The sequence below is a fragment of the Temnothorax curvispinosus genome, unplaced genomic scaffold (assembly GCF_003070985.1).
Source record: "Temnothorax curvispinosus isolate PA1 unplaced genomic scaffold, ASM307098v1 QBEX01017816.1, whole genome shotgun sequence".
NCBI lineage: Eukaryota > Metazoa > Arthropoda > Insecta > Hymenoptera > Formicidae > Temnothorax > Temnothorax curvispinosus.
In genome coordinates, this window is record NW_020227596.1 from 654,619 (window position 1) to 675,102 (window position 20,484).

Genomic DNA, 20,484 nt, shown 5'->3' on the forward strand with positions numbered 1-20,484 from the left:
TAAACAGTTAGATACTCAGAGAGATCTTTTTCTTACATCTTCAGCAGCTACCGATTTCTCGTTTTGACATTCACAATTAATGCCTTGTCGCTGGTGAAACTGCAATAGCAGCGAATAAGATTCACAAGGCTCATTCTTTCTTATCGCAACAATCACTTACCATACAGAGATGCCTAAATTTTTGCAAGGTACCAGCTCCAATGCTGCACATTTCGGCATTTGCCAGGTGTCGTCTAAGAAAGCTGCATTTCTTAAATTCAGTTTAAAGTTAAATTTACTGCACTGCAATAGCACAGACAGTAGTATCTCTCGTAGAATATATCATCTCCCAAAATGCTTTTCAAGTTGTAAAACTCGGCAGCTAAAGTTGGTATTCTGTTCTGAAAATATAAATTTCGATAACCAATTAACAAATGTGCACAATGGACGTGGATTAAGTGCATTTGGCGTAAACGTCTACCAATATTTCTACCGGCATGTGAAAGGCATCTTCGCACGAGGCATGCTCTTATCAGGAGACGCAGTCTCCCGCGCGAGAAAGAAATCCTACATGACGCTACGTTCAATTACGATCTCGATAATGACCCTTCCCACGCCTCGTGCGATTATGAAAATTTTATGGACGATATCGAGTTCGCGGAGGTGGACCGTACGTAAAGCGATCCGATTTCTCGGCGGGCGCGATGGTCGGTCACGCGTGTAATTACCGATGCGCTTTTACGTATTGCAGATGTTATACGTGCCACGATGGCACGGCACGGTACACTCCGGTTATTCGATAAATTAATGAGAAATTAAAGAAAATTGAAAGAGAATGTACAGAGCCGCAGTATTTCACGAAGAATCCGCTGCCTAATGGTTTACTCCCTGATTTAGGTATCTGAGTTTTTTTAGTGGCTCCTTCCACTTGGTCTAATCGTGATATTTGTATCAAGGACTTCATGCTCTCGATACCAGAATTTTTTATAAGATGCACTATTGGTTCATAAAGCTCACAAGATTTTTTGGTATAATGCTGAAAATACAGAGCAATCATATATCTGTTATTTAAATTATTTTTTATAATATATTTTTATTAGTCGGCATTTGCTAGATTACCAGCATTATCGGTTGTCCACTACCCCTCTTCATAATTTTACATTGCAAATATAAAGTCGAGATTGAAAAAGACATATATATATTCGCTTATTTTGTTATCTATTTGACATGGAATTGTCCAGTAAAAAATATAGTTGAAGTAATATATCATTATATTTCTTAAACAAATGTTAAATAAAAGTTTTGCTCAAATTTATTTAATATATTTTCCGAGGTAAAAAAACTTGACAAAAAGAATGGGCGCGTTCAGCAGAACAAACCGCTCAGTAGCAATCGAACGTGATTGGCTCTTACTTTTAGACCCAACAAATCAACGTAGCGTGTTGATAAGACGACACTCAACAGTTGTGTCTGCTGAACGCGGCCAATTATATTCCTGATATTCTTCTCGCTTTCGAAGAATAAATTGTTATTAAAAGCCAATTTTAATTTTATTAAAAACTAAGTGTAAAACTACTTTATAATGCAAGAGATAAGATTTTTCTTTCTCATACATCTCGACAATATTTTGATTCCTCATACTTTCCTTATTTTTTCGCATATTTTAGTCTCTAGCGGCGGACGTGGGGGGACGTGAGTTTTCAAGAAAGACTACAATAAAGGAAATAACAGTCGTGTTACAAACAATGCAAATAAATGTACGTAACAGTTTGCAAAGAATTTCTCTATCATAAATATACATTTTCTGATTTCGACGATTTGAGTTAGGTTAGGTCTAACCTAACCTAACCTAATTCGCGGCACGTTCACAGTGTTCACACGGCCATTGGATTCCGGGCGGTAGTTTTGACAGTAGAATCGCGGGTTTCGCGCGTGCATTTTTCGGGATCATGACCGAAGGAAGTAATAACGACAGCAAGGATGCGAGGGAGCCGTCGCGATGTTTCGTCTGCGACGACGAGGTCCTGGGCCGCTCCTACGCCTTGGCCACGTGCAGAACGCAAAACTCGCGGACCAGGGTAATCGAGAAACTCGGAGAATTGGTCGGCGAGGGGTGATAAATCTGCATTAATTAGCGGCCCGCCCGCCCGCACGTAACGCGTCCCGACGTTAAGTAAAAAGTTCGATCTTCCTGTCGCAGATACATGGTCGTGATATCCGAGGACGACGTGATCTGCCGCAGCTGCGGCGTCTTCGTCAACACCCTCGACCGTCTGGAGACGGAGATGCGCAACACCCGGGACCACATTCTACGCTTCTTGGAGCAAAAGTATTCCCTGCAAGACGGGGAGCTTTGCGGCGACAAGCCGAAGCCGTGTCAACCGCCGCAGATCAGGAGATCCGGGGATAAAGAGATCTCTGTCCGCTGCGACGAACCGCGGAACGAGAGTCCGGGCGGCTCCAAAAGGATACCGAAGAGATCTCACTCCTGGCTGCAATGCGACAAGTGCAAATATACCACGCATCTCAATTCCTTTGTGATGCACCACTCGAGGGATCGTATCAAGCAAAGATTATTCTGCGATGATTGTGGACAGTACACTATGGAGAACCAGCAGGATAAGAGGCACATTTGTAACAAGGCGGGTGACCTGGGAAACAAGGAGAATGAGGCAGGTTGGATATCGCTGAATCGAAAAAACTAATACGTTATTTGCTCTTTCAGTTTTCTATGTTTATTGTCACATTATTGACACGTTGCAGACAATTCTGGTGTTACTAGCAAGAATGATGAGGTGGAGATGACACTCTTAAAGCAAGCTCAACCAATCTTGCCTGTTACTCAAGTGACGTCGTCACTGATGGGTTTATCAAATTGCGATCATCTGTATCTCCCTAATACATTACCAGCAAGTAGGTATAATATTTGTACTATCCACGAGATTAACATATTACTGCAAATGTGTCTTAAAAAGGAAATTTTTGTTATGAAAGGTGATTCCATGTCTTCCCGGCAACCGGTATATGTTCTGCAGTCGATCAACGTGGCTGATATTGATAACTCAAGGAAAAGGACGAGATCAGATTCAAATCTCGATCAAACGGAAGCGAAAGACAGGGGCGAAGGTAGAAAACAGGTGTTGACTTTGAAAGAGGATGGAAGTCTGCAAATGGTCGAGATAATGCCCAGGAAGGAGACAAAAGCGCCAAATATCGATTCGACGATAGCGTTCAAATAACTGCGGAACAGTTAGAGACATTTCAGTGTTTTTACATTTTGTTGCTGTGTTACAAATCGTATCTGTTGACGAAAAATCTAGTATTGTAATATATTAAAATTTATTATAATTCTCCAACGTTACGCGTGAAGTAACTTTTGTCACGCGAGCACTTTCTACGTGGCACTCGCAGTGATGCCGATTATGTTAATCAAAGTTACGTCACGTCGATAGATTCGCGGTCGCACGCAGAATCACGATGATTTGACGAATGTTGGAAATGTATTGTAAAAACCGTGAATCACACTGTCCGTGTTCTATCGAGTTATTAAAGACGAGTATTCAAGTTGTTGAAAACTATTTTTTTAATGAATGCTGTATGACACGGTGCGTTTTAGGATACATAGTTGCCCTTTGATCTGAAAAAGCATTAAAAGAATACATTTTGGCTTCGACTAAATCCAGTTGGTTTTTTGTTCCTCTTTTCTGTAATATTGGTTATTTCAATTAGTCGTGTATTGTCATAAGCGACAATTATCGTGTATTTTGAATGAAATGAGAGCGCATAATATTTTATTCAAGGTGATTTAAATTTAAAATTTTAATTTAAAGAAACTTGTTTCTAATATTTATTGTGTGTGTATGCGTGCATGTGTGTGTGCACGTGCATAAATAAATTAATATTGTATCTTCAATTCTGCAATTCATTGAAAAATATACATATCAGAAAATAAAACGTGTGTCTGTGATATTTTAGTGATAAAAAAGAGATAAGAGGAGATTAAGTCCAGGGAAACTGTAGATTTCACGATTCAGCGTTACTTTCCGCAAAAAATGTACTTTTACAACAATTTTAATGATTTCTGTAAATATTCAAGGAAAGCGAATCGATTTGCAACGTTCGCGATGCCTGCTTTACCGACTTGGAGGTCTCTAGCGATGTTCGCGGCGCGACGTTGGCGTCACTGCCATTCAAAATGTTTTGAATGCAACAATGGTAACGAGTGTGGAGTAACCGTATAACCGGTCCGCGTGCCAATGCTGTCAAATTAGTCGATTTAAGTTGTTATTTACTCAAGCCCGTTCGTGAGTGCGATGGATACGTTGGGACTTGAGTGCAATCTGCTCGACGTCTTCCAGAATGATGACCACACTATCGTGAATAAATGGATCTCGTCGTGTCGGGAGTTTCGGCTGTCCGTGGACGCCAGGATCGAGCAGGCGTTTCTCCGCGAAAAGGGTACGCTTTTCTCTCTGTGTGCTTTGGCAAACTATCGGAGACTATCGTTGAAAAGTCGAGTTTACGTGGCAAAAATTTACTTTTGAAAAGCACTATTTATGAAAGCATAAGAGCAACATTTTGTCTTTGTTTTTCGCAGACTGCAGTAAGAAGAAATCTGTCAACACCGGTAAAATATCAGAGCTGCAACAGGAAATTGGCATGACAAAGTCTGACATAGATGCTGTCATATTGGAGCAGAAAGTGACTGACAGAAAGATATCGAATGCAATAAAGTTGCAGGAGAATCTGAAGGACGAGTTGGAAAAGGCGAAAGTGCAGAGAGAAACCTTGTCGTTGGAGATGGTGGACCTACAGCTCGGTGAGTACAGCTTGGTATTTACTTGAATTGGAGTATGAAAGTTCAGTATTGCGTTATTTCACCCTCAGTCGAACTCGCTCTTATTCCATTTTGACGGTTGACAGAATTAGAAGAAAGGAAGAGAAAGAAAATCTTACAATGGGATGCCATTAAGCGCGCATGCAACATCTACAAAGTAAATTTGGACATACATCTAAGCCTTCAAGAGGAACAGGATTGTGAACGTGTAAAGTTTTCCTTTTTCATGCACAACGAGGCGACAAAGGATAAATACTTTGTCCAATTGTCACGCAGCGACAATCACTGGACAGGTACGTGACATTCCAAATATAAATCTGGAATAAGAAATATAATTAGTTCGCACCACTGAGACAGTTACTTTAATCGTCATTTTAGTCGAGCAAATTGAACCGAGACTGAAGAAAGAGCATCTCAAAGAGCTGAGCACTATAAAAGATTTTTCCGATTGTTCCAAAGTGTCCGACATCACCTTGTTTCTGTACCAGGTACGAAGTGTATTTCTGAAGTATTACATAAAAACGAGAAAAAAACTGTAAAACGGTTAACGCTAACTTACGTTACGTTAATTATAACAGCTCGTAGAATAATATATTTTGTAAGAAATAACACATGATCTTGTTCTGTCTCTCTCGTTGCGAGAGGTCTTTATTAATAAAAGTTAAGATACCTAAAATAAATCGTTATATGTATAAGATATGTAACATTTCACACGTCGTTGTCTAAACATCGGCACGATTTTATTATATGTGTGTGTATCGTCATTACGAGATATATAATTTTTTGTTTCTCTAATTTTTATTTTGTCACAAGAGTCATAAGAGAGCAAATTGCAAATCACAGTGCGGATAAATAATAACTTAGTCGCTAAAATTATATAAACAGGTCTCTGCTTTGTCTTTTTATAAGTATATATATGTACATATACTTATACATATATATATCTATATAAATGGTACCTACGTACATGTCAACGTTGCGTCGTCCCCGTAGCATCGTGAGAAATACACTTAATAAGTAAAATCAGTACGACATTTGGACGTTACGTTAATGTACCGCACACCTGTAATCATTTGACGATGATATTTCATATCGCACATACTTGCATACTTGTTAGATAGTTGACTGGATAGGCGTTACATTTGATCATTGTAATACTTAATCAATATTTCACGATTCTCTCGCGATGCCTCTTCACGACGCAAAGTTACTTTTCATTAAAATACTTAATAGAGATAAATTATTTTGATTCTGAGTTCTAGCTAAAATTAAGCTAGCAGTCGTGCTAGCTTAAGTTGGCTGCCTTCTGCAATACGTATTGTATATATTTATATATGGGCGTGTGTGTGTCAAAAGAATCAAGTAATACTAATTACGTCCAAGATTTACGATTGATAGATCTAACGATCTCGAGTCAAAATAACGCCATTTGCATGGCAAATGATTTGTTTTTTAAATAAATTTTGCAAATTTTCATATTTACGCTACATTTAGTGTATGGAATAGCCGAACTCCGAAATCTTTGATTTACTACTAGTGCGTTTAACGTTTATAATATTGATTCAGGGAAGGATGTCTCGCGCGGTGTTTCTTTCTGCGAATTTTTTCCGGAAACGGACGTTTTATGCTGTATTTATCGTGATATTTACGCGCGCATGGTATTAACCGAGCACTGTACGCGGATGACAAACGAGCTGATCCCATTATGTATGCGTGGAGGCACGCTGATAACAATTCGTCCCTATTGGCACGAGTTAACGAAGGAGTCAATTGATCGCCCACTGCCAATCTGCCCGTGCCAACGGCATAAAGTTAACAGATTTCATTTGCTCCATTGACCCGTCGGGAATTCATTTGCATATACATGACCATCGAGAAAGTTGACCGAAGACCGAAGTCTTCCGCGAATAATCACGTTGTAGAACGTTGCTGTTTTCCTTCGCTCGTATTGTCGCTCCGCGATACGTTGGTAGCTTATCAGAAAGCGGTGATTAACGTATTCCGTCTCGGGACGCTTGGATGCTCTACACGCATTTCCAAAATACAACGATTTTCAATATATAGCTTTTTATTGCACACGTGATGGAATCTGTTGAGAATGTCGTACGTTTTTTTAAGTTCCCGAAGAATTTATAAATAAGAATGAGTTGCTAATCGATGCAATATCGAGTTTTGTTTATACATTGTCGGCTATTTTTGCGCTCAACTTGACGAAAAGAAAAATTTAAGATGGTTTACTGCTACGCAAACAAGACTTTTCGCTGATGAAGACTATTTACAATGCAAAGGCATGTAAGGACCTCGTCCTGTTGCTTAACGGAAAAGTATAAATTTGTATGCGGTACAATTCCGCATTCACTCGTTTCTCACTGAAGACGTACACGGATCTAGGATCTTGAATTTTTTTTCTCGAATTATTTCAAGACTCCGATATCGGACGAACGCGGTCCTCGTGTAGCCCGAATATCCAACGGGATATTTTTGGACGCGCAAGATTCTCCTAAGTATACATATCGAGGCTGTGCGGGTCCGTCTCTCGGGACTTGCTACGACTAAAGAAGGTGCTTCTCTGCAGAGACAGACGCACAAACACACCGCCCCCTCGAAATCGCTGGGAACGAAATTTTCCGAGAGCGCTCGGAAGTATCGTCGAGCCCGTTACATTGTAAATTACGCACGATGTACATACACGCGATGCGCACTACCAATGGGTGTCCACAGAGATGGCATGTCGTTTCTGACGATTGCTCCGTTCATACTTTGGTGGTCTACCTCGCGCCTTTTTTCCCGTCTCGTTCAAACGAGGACGACAAATTCTCGCGCGAATTTCTCGGGTACCTTCCCCTCTTCCTTTCTTCCTTCGTCGGATCTTCACCCTGCTTGATGTGGTGCTCGCGCAATTATTCTCATAGGGCCAGCACGCATCGCGGCAATGCTGGGGCCCTTACTCGAGGGTGGCGGCGAAGGACACGTTGCCCCCCGACGCGGCCGCCGCGGCAGCTAGCAGAAGCGTCGGGGGCAGTGGTGCCGGTGGCAGCGCCGACGTCAGCTCGACCGTCGTCGGCGGCACGGGCGTTGTCGTGGTTGGGCAATCGCTGCCGACCCCGTAAACCTTGGCGTGATTTACCTCGAGCGCGACGGTCAAGTCGGCCAGGCCGGCGTCGCACAGCACGGGATTATCTACGAACAACAAAGCATGTGTGTATGTGTGAGTGTAAGGGCTTGCCGCGTGACACACGATGAAGTGGAGCAACAATAAGATATGAGAAACGAGAGATACATATGGGTGAAGAGATATATATGTAGAGAGCGTCACGGGCAATTTGATTTTTCGTTCCCGGTATCTCATGCTCTTTATTGTATATTTCGCTGTATCTCAGCCCTAAATTCGAGAGTCGTATTATTTTGATTGTGAGTTATCATGCAAAAATAAATAAATAAATTATCATTAAAACATGCGCGATTAATGACGATGTGGAGCCCAGCTGTGATGATAAAGATTCGCCTAGCTGCAACATTAATCGTTAATAGCGAGTGTTACGTTCGCGGCGCGAACCCGGCTTTCCCAAATTTTTTCGTCGCGATTTTCGTCGCGAGTCCCACGGATTTCCTGGCGCGAAACCGCGAGCGAAGAGGAGAAAGAGAGTGTCAAGCTGGAAACTGAAACCAGCCGGAGATAACGGGATTGGGCACGATAGCGTGGCTGCAAAGAGAGACAGAGAAACGATATATTAACAATAACAAAGCTCAATGGGCAGACGCCAGTATATAATAAATAATGAGATGGCGCCACATCGAGGGTTATCGCGAGAAATGTAACCGTTGTAACAAATAACGCCTCGGGAACCGAACGGAGCCAAGGCGATTATCAAGCGAGTAATTTATTTTCCGTCGTCCCCTCACACCCGGCCTCACGCACACACACTCTCTCTTCTCCAGTTCCTTCTCTCGCTCTTCCTCTCCCTTCGCTCTCGTCTTCCCTCTGTTTGTATGTCCACGCTGGACCTTACAAGCGGTATTTATTAATTATGCGATGGCACTGGCGCCATACATCGTTCTGTCCGCTTCGATTAATGTCTAACGGTCTAATTGAATTTAATCGTTCGTCAATAATATTGCTAAATAATGTTGAGCTACCCCAGGTCTGTCGAAAGAAAAGTGCGAGATATTAGCGGAAAAAAAAGCAGAGAAGCAATATCAAATTGCGTTGAAATTTCATAGAATTGTAACCTTTAGATATTTATCTTTAGATATTTATTGCAGCGTAGAGCATGAAATCTATATTTTGTTAAATGGAATGTTCGCGCGCGCGCGCTTGCGAGACATCAGAATCTACCGCGATACGAACAATCGTCTCGTCGGAGCGGAGATTCTCCTATGGGAATCAAAATCTCGTTTACGGTTGTTAATTCGATTACTGTTCGTTCGCGACGAATCTCTCGTGTACCGGTCGGGTAATAAACAACATTGCGCATATCGGTCGTTCCTTCTCTCATCTATGCAATTATGTTACACCAAAATTAAATTTTCCAGTATCTTGTCGCTCTCTGTTAACTTTAGTTAAGAATCATTTTATCGAGTAATACCACAGATATTTTTTTAAAAAAGATCGTCTTTTCTCACGCTATCTATTCTCCAGATCGATACAAGAGTCTTACTAATACCGTGATAGAAATTCTAATATTTGCTGCTATTATATAATGTTATTATAAACAATCTGTTATGCGCGTGAATAGAAATATGTGCATATACGGTGGCGTTAAATATGGTACTAAAAGGCTAAAAGGCAAAGAGGGACGCCTTGATAGAAAGAGAGAGAGATAATGCGCGTATCTAATATAAACTCACCTTGAAGGTATATACGTAGCACGTCGGGGACTCCGTGAATCGTGCATCGTGTATTGGCCACCAGCTCCGGCATGAGGGTACGTATTTGATTCATGCTCACGTCGGCCCAGCAGAGCACCGGGAAACCGCGAAAATCTCGGCCGGACAGCGTGACCAGGCGATTGTGTGACGCGTTCAGTTCCTCCAGAGACGGTAGCCACGTCTAAACCACGATTGTGCGATCGATTATATCACACATTGAACAAAGAGAGAAAAAAAAGGAAAAAGCGAAAGGGATAACTCGATTTTTATGTATACCTCCGATGTATCCTCGAGAGTGGTGAGTTGATTGTGCGAGATGTCGAGCACACGGAGCCCGTCGAGACCACGCAGGTCGCGCGGCCCGATCGTGGGGCCCAGCGCGTTGTGGCTAAGATTGAGCCTCTGCAGCTCCTTCATGCCCAGGAACAGGGTGCCGTCCAAACTACGCAGCTCATTATGCTGAAGACTCAAGTCCTGAATAGTGCTGCCCGCGATCTCCTCGCCCTCCTCTTCCACCAAATTCTACGGGCATCGCAAATAGATTCCGACCAATCATCAGATTAGAAAACGTGAACGACTTCGACGATGACGTTCGTCAACATGTAAAGTATCGGATGACGTAGATACCTACCTCGGAGGATAGCCTTCCTCTGTGCAGTCTGGCGATCCGGTTGTTCGACAAATCTAGCAACTTGAGCTCGCGCAGGCCGCGCAGGGAGGCCAGGGAGAACTCGCGGAGCTCGTTGTGCGTCAAGTTCAGGCACTTCAATGATCTGAGGGGATAAAGGGCGCTACTCCCGTTTCCATCGCCGTCCGCCCCGCCGAGAGACTTGAGGGAGTTGTGCCCGAGCTCGAGGTCCTCCAACATCTCGGCCTCTATGAAATCGTCCGCGTTCAGCTAAAGAAGCACAATTTAAGGTGTCTGAATTCTTATCCATGTGATACGCGCGTGAACCGTGCGATCTAATTAACGGCCATTCGAGCCGGCGCGAGTCGCGCAAGTTTGAACGAGAAAGTCGCGACGCGAGATACGTCCGTCTGTTTCGTTCGAGTGCTGACTCGAGATCCTTCCGTCAGGCGGAAGACGGCAATAATTACGTTACGTCGTGGTAATTGGTTCAATGTATGGCGCGCTTTTACCTCCTCCGACTCCCCCGCCGTGTCGCGCGCGTTAAAGCGTAATATTCGAGAGCACGTGCGCTCCGAATGCGCTCGCCTGACGATGCTTCGCGAATCACACAGATTTACTCTCTTTTTTTCTTTTAGGTTCCTCGAAAATCCTCTCTATCAAAGGTATACCCGTTTTATTCGGCATAATATGATTTAGAAAACGAAATTTTGTTCTCGCGTTTTGTGAACAGGTCAAACGTGTTATGCGCTCGTCTTTACGTGCGCTACGAAATTGGATATCGAAGTCGAAACTTAAGAAGAATTTCGCGTGACGCGGACGCGGCGAACTATATACCTCTTGCAATTCATTATATGAGAGCTCCAGGAATTTTAGGCGTCTGGCTTTCTGCAGAGTGCCGTCGAGATTTCGGATCTTGTTCTGTTGGAGGAAGAGGGTCTCCAGACGGTGAAGGTATCGGAACTCGGCCGGCAGATGCGTCAGCTTGTTATCCACGGCGTAAAGCATCTTGAGATTGTGGCCGGACGACGGTAGCTCGCCGTCGAGTGACGTGAGCTCATTAGAATTAATGAGCAACCACTCGAGTTGATTCAAATCTCTGCAAAGCAAACAAATGGGGCACGTGGCTAAATCGCGGTGGTTAAAATCGCGGTGGCTAAATCCTGCTCTACGTGTTCGCCGCTGGAGCGAGCACGCAGAATCGCAGATTGTCGGGGAGTCCCGAGTACGATTTTAAAGGTCGATGCCGATCAATAGTCCACGCAGGGAATTTTCTTTAGTCAGCGATTCGCATACATCAAGCTTGATGGCTCGGACATAAACAGAATGAATTAGATAAGAGCCGTAGTGTCTAAACGATAAGTAAACAGGATGGGCGAGATGCTGCAGTAGCTTTCCAGCACAAATGCGAGGTTCAAAGATAATTTAATGGAAGCTATGTCTTTAGTGTCACCGACACTACCGCAGTGTATAATTTATCATAGCGTTAAAATTTCGATTTATTCACTCAAATTTCGCGTCCAAACTTACGAGAAAAGGTATAAGTCAATGCTACCTTAGAGTATGATTCAGGCTGTTTAGACGATTCCTTCCGACATGCAAATGTTTCACCAGAGGCGGTAGCGAACCCGGGGTCATCTCGGAGATCGCGTTTCCGGCCATGGCCAAGTGCTGAAGCGTCGGATTGTACTGAAATAAAAAAAAAAAGAACATTAAATTGCAACGTTGTATAATGAGCTTGATATCTCTTCTCTCCTTTCTGATGACTATTCAATTTTATGATTTTTTTTCCTTTAATAGTCTTTTAAATGAAGTATCTCTCTTGGAATTTTAATACTCGCTTCCGTTTTTTTTTTTTTTCGAAAAAAAATCATAGCACGTGACTAGGGTGCGGGTGTCGTGATATATCGCTATATCGCACTAACGGACCTCTTCGTTCTGCTCCTCTTCTCTCTCTTACTGTAGTGCACATGAACTCTAGAGATAAAGTAATCTAATCCCGAGTCACTTACCTTGAAGTCATCCAAATCGATGCGGCTTATCCGATTTCTGCTGAGGTCCAAAGTTCGTAGCAGCGATAGATGCGACAAGATGTGCCTCGGTATCGACGGCACCTCGTTGTCCGCGAGGCTCAAATACTGTGTACGGCCCAGACCGGCGAAAACGTCACCGTCCACGACCCTGCAAATCAACGATATCACGCTCGTTCACGGGTCCTTGACTTCAGGAAAACGATAGACGGACATACGGTAATCACGCGAGTGGCGTTTCCGCGCTCGTGATGCTTATTTTTCTAAAGACCTGTATCCTTTTCTTTTCGTCGCGCGGCAAGAGCAATAGTATTTCATATTCTATTACAACGCTGTTTATCGTTTGTGTAGTAATATGTGACCGGAGCAACGAGCCGAGCCAATGAGGACCCTGAAAAAGTGGCGACGCGCCAGACGTTATCGTTTGATTATACACTTAGTGTTGGCTCACTGCGACTCGTTATTTAATTATTCCACCACGGTAAACACACTCAGCTTCGCGCGATAACTCGCGCGAAGAGGTCAGGCACGATTAAGATTTCATTCTTACCGCCCCCGTCCCGCTGTCTCACGAGAATACTTAGCGTTCCTAAAGAGACGTTACGGTCCTCAAGGACCGTCATGTTTTTTTTTCCTCAGCCTCCTGTGTGGGACGCGCGCGGTAGGATATAATCAAGGAAGACTGGTAATTCGTCCTTTGTGTCGCTCATAAAGAATGACGGCCACCGCGCGGGACATTATACCGAGAAAAGACGAATGGTACAGAGCGAGAGCTCCAAACGTACGGACTGGAAAACTCGCGGTCTCTCGCCTCGACCGAGAGGCTACCGCACCGAATTCGCCGCAATGTCGAGGCATATTGAGACGATTTGTCGCCTTTCTTCACCAATCTCCGCGATAAAACCATTATGTAACGATATCCTGCTTCCGCCGTGCACCAGCCGTCGTGTCACGCCTGTTTTGTTATCATTGTTGTCGCTTTATCTAATTATACCGGGCGGAACCGTACAGAAAAGCTTGTGACGGATGCGATTGAGAGAACCCCGCAGGTGGTTCTCTGAACGAACCTTTATTATAAAGCATCTGAGATTGACAATCAAGCTTGACGATCAGCTATAAGATTTCAGTGATGATCCATCGTTCGCGGGAGCTCTCCCAATGCATCATCCCGACGAAAGTTCACGCGTCGGTTCAAACGTGTACGCAATGGCGCCGCGAACGCCTTCGCAAATACTCATTGTGAGAATTAAGATCGCTTCTTTGTTATACATATATAAATGCCTCCATTCAATGTCCGCAATAGCAGACGATGACCTTTTGCAAAGATACTGGCCGGCCGTATCGACGTGTGTGGCACACTTCACATAGAGACTATGCGACGGACTACGCGGGTACAGATGACAGACGTGCACCGCACGGCTCCGGCGTTTCGTTGCCGTTCAATTTTTGCCGTTAGTATTTTTCAACCCCGATTTTTTCCACTCTTCGGATCGTTCCGCAAAATTTTCGTAGAAACCTCGTTGATAATTAATTTTCACGCCAAGCCTTCCTTCAAATGTCCCGGTCGACATTGAAATTGATCGAGCAATCTAATCTGTAGCGAAAATTCCAAAGAAATAATCTTACGTATAATGAAAAAATGTTGAGATGAAAAGTTGCTTAGTTAGTGTTTACCGCATTTGAGGAATAGATGATCTCCGAAACCGTCGTTATCACCACAACTGTGTACGCAGCGAGTTGTAGTAACCGTGACTGATAATCAAGTCATTATCGCGTCCTCGTGATTCTTTACGTCTTCGAAGACTTCGGTACTTGAGCATAATCTTACCGTTCAAGATCATCGTTCACGCACGCATCGACACATTAGTAATTTTTCGATGGCAACGGAGTTCATCGACGAATCACTCCGTCATCGCTTGTCTATCGCACTTACCCGAGATGATCGTGGTTCAGCTCGAGTCGAGTGATGGACATACGCAGCTCCTTGAAGTCGTGGCGCGATATGTCACGTAAATTCGAGTGTGCCACTCGCAGGGTGATCTGTTGCTCGGGGGTGAATTTGCCGCTCAATGCCTCGGCCAATTGGTCAAACGACTTCATCTTCTCGCACAGCACCTCGATACGCTCCCCTACGTGGTGGTTATCACCGCCGCCTCCGCCACCGACGCCAGCATTGTTGTTCGCGTTGGCGACCCCGCCGGTGGACGCGGCCACCGTCGCCGCCTGGTTGATAACGGGACTGGGAAACTCCTCCTGTCGGCAGGTGCACGGGCTGATCTCACGGCGTACGGCGCAGTGAAGACTCGTGCTGGCCGCGAGGCCCAGCAGCGTGTAGAGAATCCCGGACATGCTGTCACTTGACGCGAGAGCGGGAACACCGAACTACCAAATGTGATTACAGACGCGTGTCAGGGCGATTGTCGGGTACGCGATCAAACGAAACCGCGACGACGTTTCGCGACAAGAGGTTTGCAAAACGGGACCACCCTCTGCGCGACCACCACTTACGCGAAAATGAATTACTTCTCCTCGTCTCCGCCACTCGATACACTATGTACACGAATGTTATAGGTCTCACGACAGTAATCGTCTGCGTTTAACTGTACGACTGTCCCTTGAAGAAAACACGAACGTCAACACAATGTTTCATAGCGCGTAAAACAAATCCGGAGCCCTTGAAAGCGCGGTGTTGTTTTTAAATATCGCTGTACCACCGATCACTGGTCAACACTGGCAGGCGAAATCGACACAGTAGCAGTAGCGACTGACAGCCACGTGTTATCTCTACTGTCGCCGATCCACACCATCCTACGGAATATAAGTTCACCGGGCCTCTCCCTCTCTCTCTCTCTCCTCTCCTTCGCAATCGCGGGGACGCACGAGAAGGAGGTTTATCGTCGTCGCCAACGGGCCTTCCTCTTGGCGCCACGGACGCGGCGACGGCATTAAGTCGCGGCGCGCCGCGCGAGACTTACTTATAGTCGCAACCGAGTCGTCGCGTCGGTACCCACCGTGGCGCCGCACGCCTCCTTCGGCGAGGGACTCCCTCCGGGCTCTTCTTCACTCTTCTTACGACCCCCTCCGTCGTACGTTACGCGCGTACACCGACGGGCTCATCTTCTTTTTCTACCGGCCGCGCGCTCACTCACGGAACGGTCCAGCCACGAACGGCTCGGCTCCAACAGCTGCTCTCCTCCTGCGCGTTACCACCACACCCCAATACTATGCATATTCTCGTTTCTCTCCTTCCTCGCCTCGTTGTTGTTCACCTCGTACTCCTCCTTCGTTCTCCTGCCCCCCCGCCGTGTCCCACAGCACGTTCCTTATACTCCCTCGCCGTGGCTACCGCGCTTACTCAAATCCGGTCCCCGGTAGGCGACGCTTTTATCTCCTTTTAGGTTTATCCAATTATTCCCGGAAGTTTTGATTGTTCGAAAGGAGGGAGATCTCTCACCTCCACTCGTGGAGCCTGACTCAGGAAAGGCGAAGGAGTTTCGCCAGGACAGCCGTTCCGACGAAAGATTCATCAACCTTTCCTTCGACGTTTGTCGCATCGTTGTTTGCACCGATAAACAGATTGCTCAACTTGTGACCTTTGCTTAACTGCTTCGCACGGTGCACGACATTAAAGAAAATATGTACCAGATAATTCTTTCGCGCTGTCTCTCCCACTCGCCCTCCATCGCGCTTTCTTCTTCTTCTTCTTTTCGTCGCAAACCATTTCATAGCTGTTCCCTTTCTCCTTTGTCGCTTTGCCTGTCTCCTCATCAAAACTATAAATCTAAAAATTCATTATACATTATAGATAATCGTCGACTATTGTAAGTTTAATTTAATTAACTTACATTTGGAAAACCAGAATTCTGAAAGATAAATCAAGCTGCAATTTTGTTTCTTTGTCGTAGTTGCGTTTTGGAAGCGAGGTTCTAAGGTTCGTAGCAGAAACTGAACGAATTTTTTTGGAATGTCAATTTGATGGGGCCAGCCGAGAGACAACTGTTGTTTGGCTCGTCGTTAGACTCGACTGATTCATTATCGGCAATTATTTAAGACGGAGTCGAGAAGTCGACCGAATGTCCTGCCTCTCATGCTCGGATGCATTTCGGACGAGTGATTTATGACGTTGGGTATCTCAGGTAGCCCGGTAGCTTTCGTCGCGACACCTTCTCTTTTCATTCCTTTTTCGTTACCCTATGTCTGAAACAGATATATATAATCCTAATCTTATCTTATGACTGCTCTCATTTCATTTTAATTGTCACAAGTATCGATATTATTTTGAAATGCGTCATCGAAATTCGGAGAGGCCGGAATTATAACGGGGCTTTTAATCAGAATGTAAGGGATCGCGCAAGAAACGCACGGCGTGGCGCTCTCGCCCGTTACAAGACTTTGGCGAGATAAAAATCCCAGTCTTACGTTCGTTAATCATCGTAAGGAGAGCAATCCCTGGAGTACGCGTGTCCGTGTCGAGATCGTAAGTGTTCTATCAAGGGTTTCTCTGTTCATCGTAAAATAATATCGATTACTTAATGAGCTCGCCGATGCGGCGGCGGCGCTTCACGGGTCGCTTGTCATCCGAGTAAACGCCTCTATCTATATAACGTGGCTGTTTACGCGCATGATTTACGTACCCATTTATGTGTTGTAACTCGCCAGAGGTTGTCGTGCAAATTCTCGAGTACGACGGCGCCACCGCGACTCGCCTTATATCCTCTTTAAGCTATTCCACATTGGCACCCATGGTATCTATCTGCACTGGCGCCTACAATTCACCTAATCTCTCCCGGCATAAAGGTCATCCAACTGTGGACAATGCGATGAAAAACACAGCTTTAATTTTTCGCGTATATTCTCGAGCTGAGAGAGATAAATTCCGACAATTTTCATAGCAAGAAACACGGTTTTATTCATTTCACCATCAAGGCAGAGATGCGAGAGAGGGAGTGAGTGAGTGAGTGTGTGAGAGAGAGAGAGAGAGAGAGAGAGAGAGAGAGGCGAGAGAGATTTTCTCTTCATCCCGCTGTTGTCGCTATTATTCTCTGCGGGCAGAGAGTAATACGGGAGCAAGGAAGGAAGTCACAACAAGCGGGAGAGGCCAGCAGGCAAAAACAAAGCAAGACAAGGCAAAGCGAGGCAGGGCACGAGGCATAAGGTACGAGGTATGAGGCGGAGGAACCTAACTCCGTGCCTCGGTTTAACGAATGCGAGAATGCGGCCTGGCGCCAACGCACACACGGCCGCCGCCGCCGCGCCAGCCGCCCTCAGCCTCAGCCGCCGCGTCACGCGCTCTTGCCTCTTTCGCCAGCTCTCTTTCTCTCTCTCTCTCTGTTTAATGACCTTACCGAAGTTCAAAATACTAAACTAAAACCGATCTTTTTCGATTTATGTGTCCGCCTCTGTGTTTGAAATATGACCAGCATATGTAAAATGTATGACAGGATTACTTTCAAATAAATAAACGCTTATTCTGGATCTCGGTATGATTGTTACGTTTTCCTCTATGTCTCTAGAAAATATTTCAATGTTATTCTCCAGGAATATTCTGTAGCATATCCCGCCGCTACAACATATGGGAGAAGGTTGATGATATATAATATAATATAAACACACACAAAATTCTTGCAAGCTGTTTACTCGTTTTAGCCAGTCTACTCAACTTGCTAATTTTAACTTGGCATATATTTTAAAACGGCTTGCAAACGACATCGCGTAATTAAAGAAAGTTATTACTGCAAAAATAAAATAAATCTTGATATACTTTACCCCCTCTCCTTTTTCTCTCTGCTATCGGCGCCCGTATAAGTACATTGTTTCTCTCCGACGCTCTGCCTGGATCTGTATACCGCATAGCTTCGAGGTATGCAGGCAAACTCCTCCTTTTCTTATCAAGAAAAAGAAACGGTGGAGGAAGGAAGCAGGAGGAGAGCCAGAGAGTGGAAGCAGAGCGAGGAAGGTAGCGGTGCGGGCATCGCGCCACGAGTATACACGATAGGCGTTTTACATGCTGCATTGAGATATTGAGAGATAATCGCCTGACGTGGGCGACGAGGACGCTCAGCGTGAAGATCGGCCTGCTCGCGATTTTGGAAGCTACTGGATCTCGTTATTTCTAATGTTGATCAATAGACTAATTGTTCTCCGCACGATGACAAATTAATCCGTCCTTTCTCGCCGCATTCTTCTTTCAAACTTTCTTTTTTTTCCCCTAAAAAATATCGAGTATTTATTTTAGATGCGTGTCTCGCATTGCGTTCCCGTTTCTTTTTCTCTTTCCGTTCCTCTCTCTTCTGTCACATTCTTGCGCAAGTCTCGCAACACGTTATCTTGCATTTTGCAATAAATAAGTGCATGCCTTTGAAAAACCGAAAAGGATATTGTAAACCTGCCAATTTTGCTTTCCTCTTTTATTAAAGGGAGAGTTATACCACAAATTTCTCGAAAGTTGCGGTCGAGTCCGAATTATATCCTCTAAAAGAAATGTTTGTCTTCGCTTTTTCACGCTTCTGGCATCTGGCCTCTTTTTCTTTCTTTTCTCTCTCTCTTTCTCTTTCCTTCTAACTCGTTCAGTTTACGCGGCGCCGCGTCGCGTGGTTGACCGCGAAAGGGGTAAAAAGAAACTGTATGAGAGCAGATTAAGTTAAGCACATACTGACGATCTAAATCTAGACGGGCGTCGTAAAGCCGCGAGTTTGGCCAGCTTTTCTCCGCATTTAAATTAAATCACGATGGACTTTGTTTTATTCGGACTCGTTCTCTAGAGATTTACATTTGCATCCTCGAGACAGTCGAAATTCCGCCTGACAATTTATCAACCAGAAGTAGGAAAACGATAAAGAAAAAAAAAAACAGAAGAAACGTTTCGCATCTTTCCAGCTTTGCACTAATTTGCGTTATTTCAAGCACGAGTATTTTGTATAGTGGGTCCCGTTGTCTATGAACATGCGCAACCAGTTCAGCAATAGAAAACAGACCCAGGATCGCGAAATGAGTTTTTGTGCATGTTTGCGCGCGCCAATCGTACACGTCAGATGATTGTCATTTGGTAATACCGTATATACGCCCCTCCGTACGCCCCTCGTCGAAATATTCCGGGCGACGTTGAGAGCCTCTGACACGTGTGTTTACGATAGGGATTTAAAAGTCGGCGTCCGGTATCCCGTGCCTTTCCGCCGCGGGCCGCAGCCGAATAATCCCGGCTGAACTTTTCACTTCCATCGCTCTTGCTTGATTTTCGTTTTCTGTACCGGACACCAGGACCCTCCGGGGGCCGCCGCGTTCCTCGTCGCAGCGGGGACCGGGAGAGAGACACGGCGGTTGGATGTCGTGGCTCGATGCATCGGAGCACCCGTCGCCGTCGCGTTGGACCCCGAGGAGGACGCTTCCACGTCGCGGGATGTAGATGACGTATATCCATCGCTTCCTGTACACGATACCAAAACACCATTAACATTCTTCCGACGAATATCCCAGCGAGCAAAATGCTAGCGGTTTGCCAATGGACTCGAGCAGAACATCGCCGGCAGATCGGCACCGACTGCGTCCACATCAAGCTTTGGATTCTGCCAGCGGAATCCATCGACTTAATCTAACAGCGATAGAAACCGAGCAAAATCTATTATTTTGTTAACGATTATTTTGTTAGATGGTACACGTCATTCGAATACGAAATGGTAGATTCTGTTCGATTTCTGTAATCCTTCTCAATCTGTCCCTTTTATGTTTCATTAAAAATTCTGCTACATTTGCAAAAATTTGTGGCATTTTGTCGAATCTGTTTTCGACAGATTTGGAATACCCACTGTCCATAGAATTATATTATTACAAAGAAGATTAATGAGCCAACAATACGAGCATAAAACGTGTAATATTAAATTACAATTTATTCTCAAATAGCAGGGAAATCGTTTTGCTGGTAGCGTTGGCCCAATAATCTCATCCTTACATTGCAATAACATAATTCCATGGTCATTAATTTCTTTACATTGCACTGCATATAACAAGCTTAATTTCCTATTAAGTATATTATTCTTATGGGGACTCCTTGCATGCAGAATCCTTCTCTCTTGCACTGAAGAATACTACCCTCAATTACGGAATGCGAATCGCTGTCCGCGGCAAGTGGGGGACTATTGCATTTT

General features: G+C 44.6%; 3 protein-coding genes across 6 annotated transcripts; 2 read left to right on the plus strand and 1 right to left on the minus strand.

Moving 5' to 3' along the window:
- The first annotated feature begins 1,653 nt into the window (after positions 1-1,653).
- On the plus strand, positions 1,654-3,832 carry LOC112467807. Of its 4 annotated transcripts, none has more exons than XM_025036628.1 (5): positions 1,654-1,736; positions 1,883-2,092; positions 2,180-2,655; positions 2,743-2,892; positions 2,974-3,832. In XM_025036628.1, the coding sequence occupies exons 2-5, from the start codon at positions 1,929-1,931 to the stop codon at positions 3,216-3,218; spliced, it is 1,035 nt and encodes a 344-aa protein (XP_024892396.1). In that variant the 5' UTR covers positions 1,654-1,736; positions 1,883-1,928; the 3' UTR covers positions 3,219-3,832. The 4 variants fall into 4 exon arrangements, with proteins under 4 accessions (XP_024892396.1, XP_024892398.1, XP_024892395.1 ...); XM_025036630.1 differs by having other exon boundaries at positions 1,883-2,057; XM_025036627.1 differs by lacking the exon at positions 1,654-1,736 and having other exon boundaries at positions 1,859-2,092.
- A 239-nt stretch (positions 3,833-4,071) lies between these two features.
- On the plus strand, positions 4,072-5,365 carry LOC112467775. The gene is made up of 4 exons (XM_025036571.1): positions 4,072-4,437; positions 4,577-4,798; positions 4,903-5,109; positions 5,195-5,365. The coding sequence occupies exons 1-4, from the start codon at positions 4,293-4,295 to the stop codon at positions 5,353-5,355; spliced, it is 735 nt and encodes a 244-aa protein (XP_024892339.1). The 5' UTR covers positions 4,072-4,292; the 3' UTR covers positions 5,356-5,365.
- Positions 5,366-5,434: 69 nt separating this feature from the next.
- On the minus strand, positions 5,435-17,166 carry LOC112467774 (platelet glycoprotein V). The gene is made up of 10 exons (XM_025036570.1): positions 16,978-17,166; positions 16,189-16,540; positions 14,277-16,124; positions 12,326-12,494; positions 11,869-12,002; positions 11,151-11,412; positions 10,317-10,583; positions 9,962-10,207; positions 9,665-9,866; positions 5,435-7,996 (listed from the first exon to the last, which is right to left on the minus strand). Exons 3-10 carry the CDS (start codon positions 14,690-14,692, stop codon positions 7,761-7,763), a joined length of 1,932 nt encoding a protein of 643 aa, XP_024892338.1. The 5' UTR covers positions 14,693-16,124; positions 16,189-16,540; positions 16,978-17,166; the 3' UTR covers positions 5,435-7,760.
- Between the last annotated feature and the right edge of the window lie 3,318 nt (positions 17,167-20,484).

Excerpts from the sequence above, each read along its gene's own strand:
- LOC112467775 (XM_025036571.1), top strand. The coding sequence starts at position 4,293 with ATGGATACGTTGGGACTTGAGTGCAATCTGCTCGACGTCTTCCAGAAT. Across the intron at positions 4,799-4,902 it reads GATGGTGGACCTACAGCTCG|AATTAGAAGAAAGGAAGAGA; the intron begins GTGAGTACAGCT and ends GACGGTTGACAG. Across the intron at positions 5,110-5,194 it reads CAGCGACAATCACTGGACAG|TCGAGCAAATTGAACCGAGA; the intron begins GTACGTGACATT and ends TCGTCATTTTAG.
- LOC112467774 (XM_025036570.1), bottom strand. The coding sequence starts at position 14,692 with ATGTCCGGGATTCTCTACACGCTGCTGGGCCTCGCGGCCAGCACGAGT. Across the intron at positions 12,495-14,276 it reads CTGAACCACGATCATCTCGG|GGTCGTGGACGGTGACGTTT; the intron begins GTAAGTGCGATA and ends GTTGATTTGCAG. Across the intron at positions 11,413-11,868 it reads AGCCTGAATCATACTCTAAG|AGATTTGAATCAACTCGAGT; the intron begins GTAGCATTGACT and ends TTTGCTTTGCAG.
- LOC112467807 (XM_025036628.1), top strand. The coding sequence starts at position 1,929 with ATGACCGAAGGAAGTAATAACGACAGCAAGGATGCGAGGGAGCCGTCG. Across the intron at positions 2,093-2,179 it reads GGAGAATTGGTCGGCGAGGG|ATACATGGTCGTGATATCCG; the intron begins GTGATAAATCTG and ends TTCCTGTCGCAG. Across the intron at positions 2,893-2,973 it reads CCCTAATACATTACCAGCAA|GTGATTCCATGTCTTCCCGG; the intron begins GTAGGTATAATA and ends TTGTTATGAAAG.